Source organism: Centruroides sculpturatus, unplaced genomic scaffold, assembly GCF_000671375.1.
Source record: "Centruroides sculpturatus isolate CEXI.00-Female unplaced genomic scaffold, Cexi_2.0 scaffold1042, whole genome shotgun sequence".
Taxonomy (NCBI): domain Eukaryota; kingdom Metazoa; phylum Arthropoda; class Arachnida; order Scorpiones; family Buthidae; genus Centruroides; species Centruroides sculpturatus.
Genome location: NW_019385274.1, coordinates 145,989 through 151,408, shown reverse-complemented (window position 1 = coordinate 151,408; position 5,420 = coordinate 145,989). Strand labels below are relative to the sequence as shown.

Here is a 5,420-nt window from a genome sequence, read left to right as displayed (position 1 = left end):
CGACAGAGCAATTTTTACTTGAAACGCTACTGATTAAAATTTTTTTTTGCAATTTTTATGTATCCAAAAAATAATAATCATTATTTTACAATGTACTTACTAGAAAAATTTAAATATATTTTATCTAAATTGTGTAGAAAAAAACATATTTTAAGAATTTTAATCTGTATTTAACCCATAACAATAAATTTAAAAGCTCTACTTAATGATAACTCATGTTTGGAATTTTTAAGTCGATGAACTTTAAAACATACCAAACAACTGGAATTTAAATTTTCTTTTTCCATTAATATAGTTTATTAAATTTATCAAGAATATTTCATCTAAAAGCATAAAAATGATTTAATGAAATACTTAATATTAAATAACTTATAAGTTATTTTATTAAAAGGTGCAAAGTTTCAGAAATACTAAAAATGAAATTTGGAAGAATTTTCAATTAATAAAAAGCTTATATCCAAAGCACTGGTAAATGCTGCTTGTATCTGTAATAAAATATATTGTCAGGTCAGCTTTTAAGGACCTTCATATTGGTACTTCATATATTAAAACAATTTAATTCTATTTATCAACAATTAATTAATTAACAGTATTTGTTGCAAAATTCATTTCTATTGAATAATTGCTAAATTGCTTCAATGTAATTTGTTGAAGTTATTTCTCACTACCAACCAACACAAAAAAAAAAAAGGTTTAACAGTTATAAAAGTAATAGATGTTAACTGTGAACATAAATGTTTAAAAAATTAGCATAGAAACAATGTTTTTCTTACTAAAATAAACCATAAATATATGAGAAAAACTGTTTTCGCTTCTTTGTGTATTTCAGGAAAACTTTTCCCAAAGGGAAAAAACTGAAGAGAATGCAATTTAGAATAACGTTAGTAGATTCAATACTTCTAGTTCTAACAGATTAGTCTTTAGATATTTATAAATATAGGAAAAATGTTTGTAGAATCATTAACTCTGAAAGAGTAGCTAATAAAAAAATTTGTCTTTAAATTACAAATTTCTTGGATTATTGCAAAAATATATTTTTTAAATCTATTCTTTAAAAACTTTTTCTGCAAAATTTATAAAAATTCATATCTTATTGTTTTGAATTACAAAGAATAAAACAGATTAGTCATTTTTATACTTATGATTTAAAGTATTTTTAAAACTTTACAGGATGGAAAGTTACATAAATATATAAATAAATAAAATACATAAATAAATATTGATATATGTAGTATATAAGACTAACATGGTAAAAATTTTAAATTATTTAGTAACAGATTTCTCATTTTACAATATGACTTTAATTAAATCTCATAACATTAAGAATTGCTTATGTAAGATGAATAATCCAATAACTGAACAACCTTTAAAAATGCTTAATAAGCAAGTAAAGCAAGTATATTATATCATCTTTTATTGATTATTTTTATAATAATTATTAGTAGAAAAAATTTTAAAACATTATAATGAATTTTTTTACTAGTAAACAAACAAAAATTATTCTACATGTTCAACTTTTAGATGATGTAATAATTAGTTTGTTTTGTAACATTCAGAACCAAACACAGAGATTATATGATCAACTTCAACTTGAACAATTTGGAGCTGATTTGGAATGTTTTTGGCTAATTAGCATATGTGAAGGACAGGAAGTGGTGTCTAATCCTGATAATCCAAGCTATCTAAAGTTTAGAAGTTTCTAAAGTTTCAGTATCCAATAGCAATGAGAGGCTTACATTACATATTAAAGACACTCCACACAAATATATTGGATATTAGCCTCTTAAGCATTTACATGTGGCTTGATGTTCAAATAAGCAACAAAAGCTTTCTGTTGCTATTAGATACTGAAACTTTCATATTATTAAAAGTAGTTAAGTCTAAGCTCCCTGATCTTTCACACAAATCTCTTCTTATTGCCATGTGCTAGCATTTTATTTTTAGTGTTCCCAAATAGTATATATTCTGATTTGGTTTCACAATTCCTAGAACATTAAAAGTTATTTACGTTTAGAAAATAAGATTGATTTTCAGTAAATTGTATATTAATTTAAATCAGTAATCATCTATAATTACTATTTACAAGAAATTTGTGTCAATAATTGGCTAAAATAGTCAAACTTTGGTTGGGAGTTTCAAAAATTTAAATATTTGCAATTACAGTAATCAGTTTTAATAAATTTCTAGACTCTTTTTACGTAAGAGTAAGTGTATTCTGTAATTATTATACTAACTAAAAGTTGTAAACTTAATAATAAATTTTCAATAAAATTGCTTAAAATTAAGTTTTATAAGTAATGTCGTTTGTATGCTTTTTAATTCTGTGTGACAAAAATTTAAAATAAAATTTTTTTTAAATACAGTAGAGCCTTGATTATCCGACTCAATTGGGGACTGGGGTTGGTTGGATAATTGAAAAGTCGGATAACTGAAAAGTATGAAAAAATCCATTATTAGTGTAGTATATCATTATATCCCATGTAATTAGTATATCGCTATTAACCTACTTCGCGTTGAATTTTCATCTATGTTAAGCCTAACAAAAATTTTTTAAAATAATAGTCGTCGCTATTGTATCGTTAAAAATTAGAAAATTAAGCCTCGTTTAAATACTGGCTCCCTTTCATGGTTGAATGAGCGTTGCCAGCTAAAAATAATATTAAAGTAGCCAAGACATAGCCAAATATTGTAGCGCCACATCACTAGCAGACATTTGAAATTTGCTGACTAGGACAGTCGGTTAACTGAGGTGTCGGTTAATCGGGGGTCGGATAATCGAGGCTCTACTGTATTCTGAACAACATTAAAATTCATTATTAATTAATGTAAGAGAAGAAATGGAACATTAAAAAAATTAATGCATAGTTCATACAAATCAGTTTAATCATTATTAACAACAACTGTTACTGTAAATACATGATACATAAGCAATATTGTATATTGTCGATGTTTCGTGTATATGCAATTTTATTTTATTATATAAATTATTAATACATACTGTCAACATATTGCATAGTTTTTCACGGTCAAGTACTAAGTTTGTATGGGTAATTCATAATTCTTATAAACAAAAATCTGCAAATTATAAATTTATATCAACACTATGTTAAAACATTTTATCTTAATTAATACAATAACAGCATAATTATATGGAATATTGCATTTGTTACTAGAAGGTTTAGTAAAAAGAAAAATAATTTTGATGAAAATCTCACTAAATGATCAATTATAAGCTGACTCATTTTACATTTGTTAAATTTCCATGAGATTGCATAAATATTTATAGATAAACCAACTTAATTTGAAAATAACAAATATAAAAATATATGTCCAACCATTTTGTAATTTATCCTATGTAATGGCTTACGCATATCATAATAAAGGATAAACGTATGGGGGAAAAGTTTAATTTCCTTTTGATCTATGCATCTCCTTGTCTGGGTGTAATAAGTCAGTTTAAAACATACCAAACAACTGGAATTTAAATTTTCTTTTTCCATTAATATAGTTTATTAAATTTATCAAGAATATTTCATCTAAAAGCATAAAAATGATTTAATGAAATACTTAATATTAAATAACTTATAAGTTATTTTATTAAAAGGTGCAAAGTTTCAGAAATACTAAAAATGAAATTTGGAAGAATTTTCAATTAATAAAAAGCTTATATCCAAAGCACTGGTAAATGCTGCTTGTATCTGTAATAAAATATATTGTCAGGTCAGCTTTTAAGGACCTTCATATTGGTACTTCATATATTAAAACAATTTAATTCTATTTATCAACAATTAATTAATTAACAGTATTTGTTGCAAAATTCATTTCTATTGAATAATTGCTAAATTGCTTCAATGTAATTTGTTGAAGTTATTTCTCACTACCAACCAACACAAAAAAAAAAAAGGTTTAACAGTTATAAAAGTAATAGATGTTAACTGTGAACATAAATGTTTAAAAAATTAGCATAGAAACAATGTTTTTCTTACTAAAATAAACCATAAATATATGACAAAAACTGTTTTCGCTTCTTTGTGTATTTCAGGAAAACTTTTCCCAAAGGGAAAAAACTGAAGAGAATGCAATTTAGAATAACGTTAGTAGATTCAATACTTCTAGTTCTAACAGATTAGTCTTTAGATATTTATAAATATAGGAAAAATGTTTGTAGAATCATTAACTCTGAAAGAGTAGCTAATAAAAAAATTTGTCTTTAAATTACAAATTTCTTGGATTATTGCAAAAATATATTTTTTAAATCTATTCTTTAAAAACTTTTTCTGCAAAATTTATAAAAATTCATATCTTATTGTTTTGAATTACAAAGAATAAAACAGATTAGTCATTTTTATACTTATGATTTAAAGTATTTTTAAAACTTTACAGGATGGAAAGTTACATAAATATATAAATAAATAAAATACATAAATAAATATTGATATATGTAGTATATAAGACTAACATGGTAAAAATTTTAAATTATTTAGTAACAGATTTCTCATTTTACAATATGACTTTAATTAAATCTCATAACATTAAGAATTGCTTATGTAAGATGAATAATCCAATAACTGAACAACCTTTAAAAATGCTTAATNAGATGCTCCTTACATTTTTCTCAACTTGTTCTCTGACTTGATCGAGATCGCCGTTTTTCAAGCTCCATAAAAAGTCGCTCATTTTTTACCTTTGGTGTCAATGAACGAAACACGAGACTTTCTGTTGACTAATTATCCACCGCAATTGCTTCAATTATTGAAGTTTTAACAGGAAAGACATACAATTGCAAAACTTTTCAATAGTTACACACAGCCAATAACCTACCTACACGCCCCCTGTTCGTTATAGAAAAAAACAGTACATACAATTATAAAATATTTTACAATATGACTTTAATTAAATCTCATAACATTAAGAATTGCTTATGTAAGATGAATAATCCAATAACTGAACAACCTTTAAAAATGCTTAATAAGCAAGTAAAGCAAGTATATTATATCATCTTTTATTGATTATTTTTATAATAATTATTAGTAGAAAAAATTTTAAAACATTATAATGAATTTTTTTACTAGTAAACAAACAAAAATTATTCTACATGTTCAACTTTTAGATGATGTAATAATTAGTTTGTTTTGTAACATTCAGAACCAAACACAGAGATTATATGATCAACTTCAACTTGAACAATTTGGAGCTGATTTGGAATGTTTTTGGCTAATTAGCATATGTGAAGGACAGGAAGTGGTGTCTAATCCTGATAATCCAAGCTATCTAAAGTTTAGAAGTTTCTAAAGTTTCAGTATCCAATAGCAATGAGAGGCTTACATTACATATTAAAGACACTCCACACAAATATATTGGATATTAGCCTCTTAAGCATTTACATGTGGCTTGATGTTCAAATAAGCAACAAAAGCTTT

The 5,420-nt window shown here is 24.7% G+C and overlaps 1 protein-coding gene across 1 annotated transcript in view; it reads right to left on the bottom strand.

Moving 5' to 3' along the window:
* The window catches only part of LOC111637040 (myotrophin-like), a 31,747-nt gene extending 26,928 nt beyond the window's left edge, over positions 1–4,819 (bottom strand). Inside the window, exon 1 of the mRNA XM_023382451.1 lies at positions 4,609–4,819. Coding sequence (XP_023238219.1) covers positions 4,609–4,677 — 69 coding nt within the window. The 5' untranslated portion in view covers positions 4,678–4,819. The remainder of the gene's footprint in view (positions 1–4,608) is intronic.
* Between the last annotated feature and the right edge of the window lie 601 nt (positions 4,820–5,420).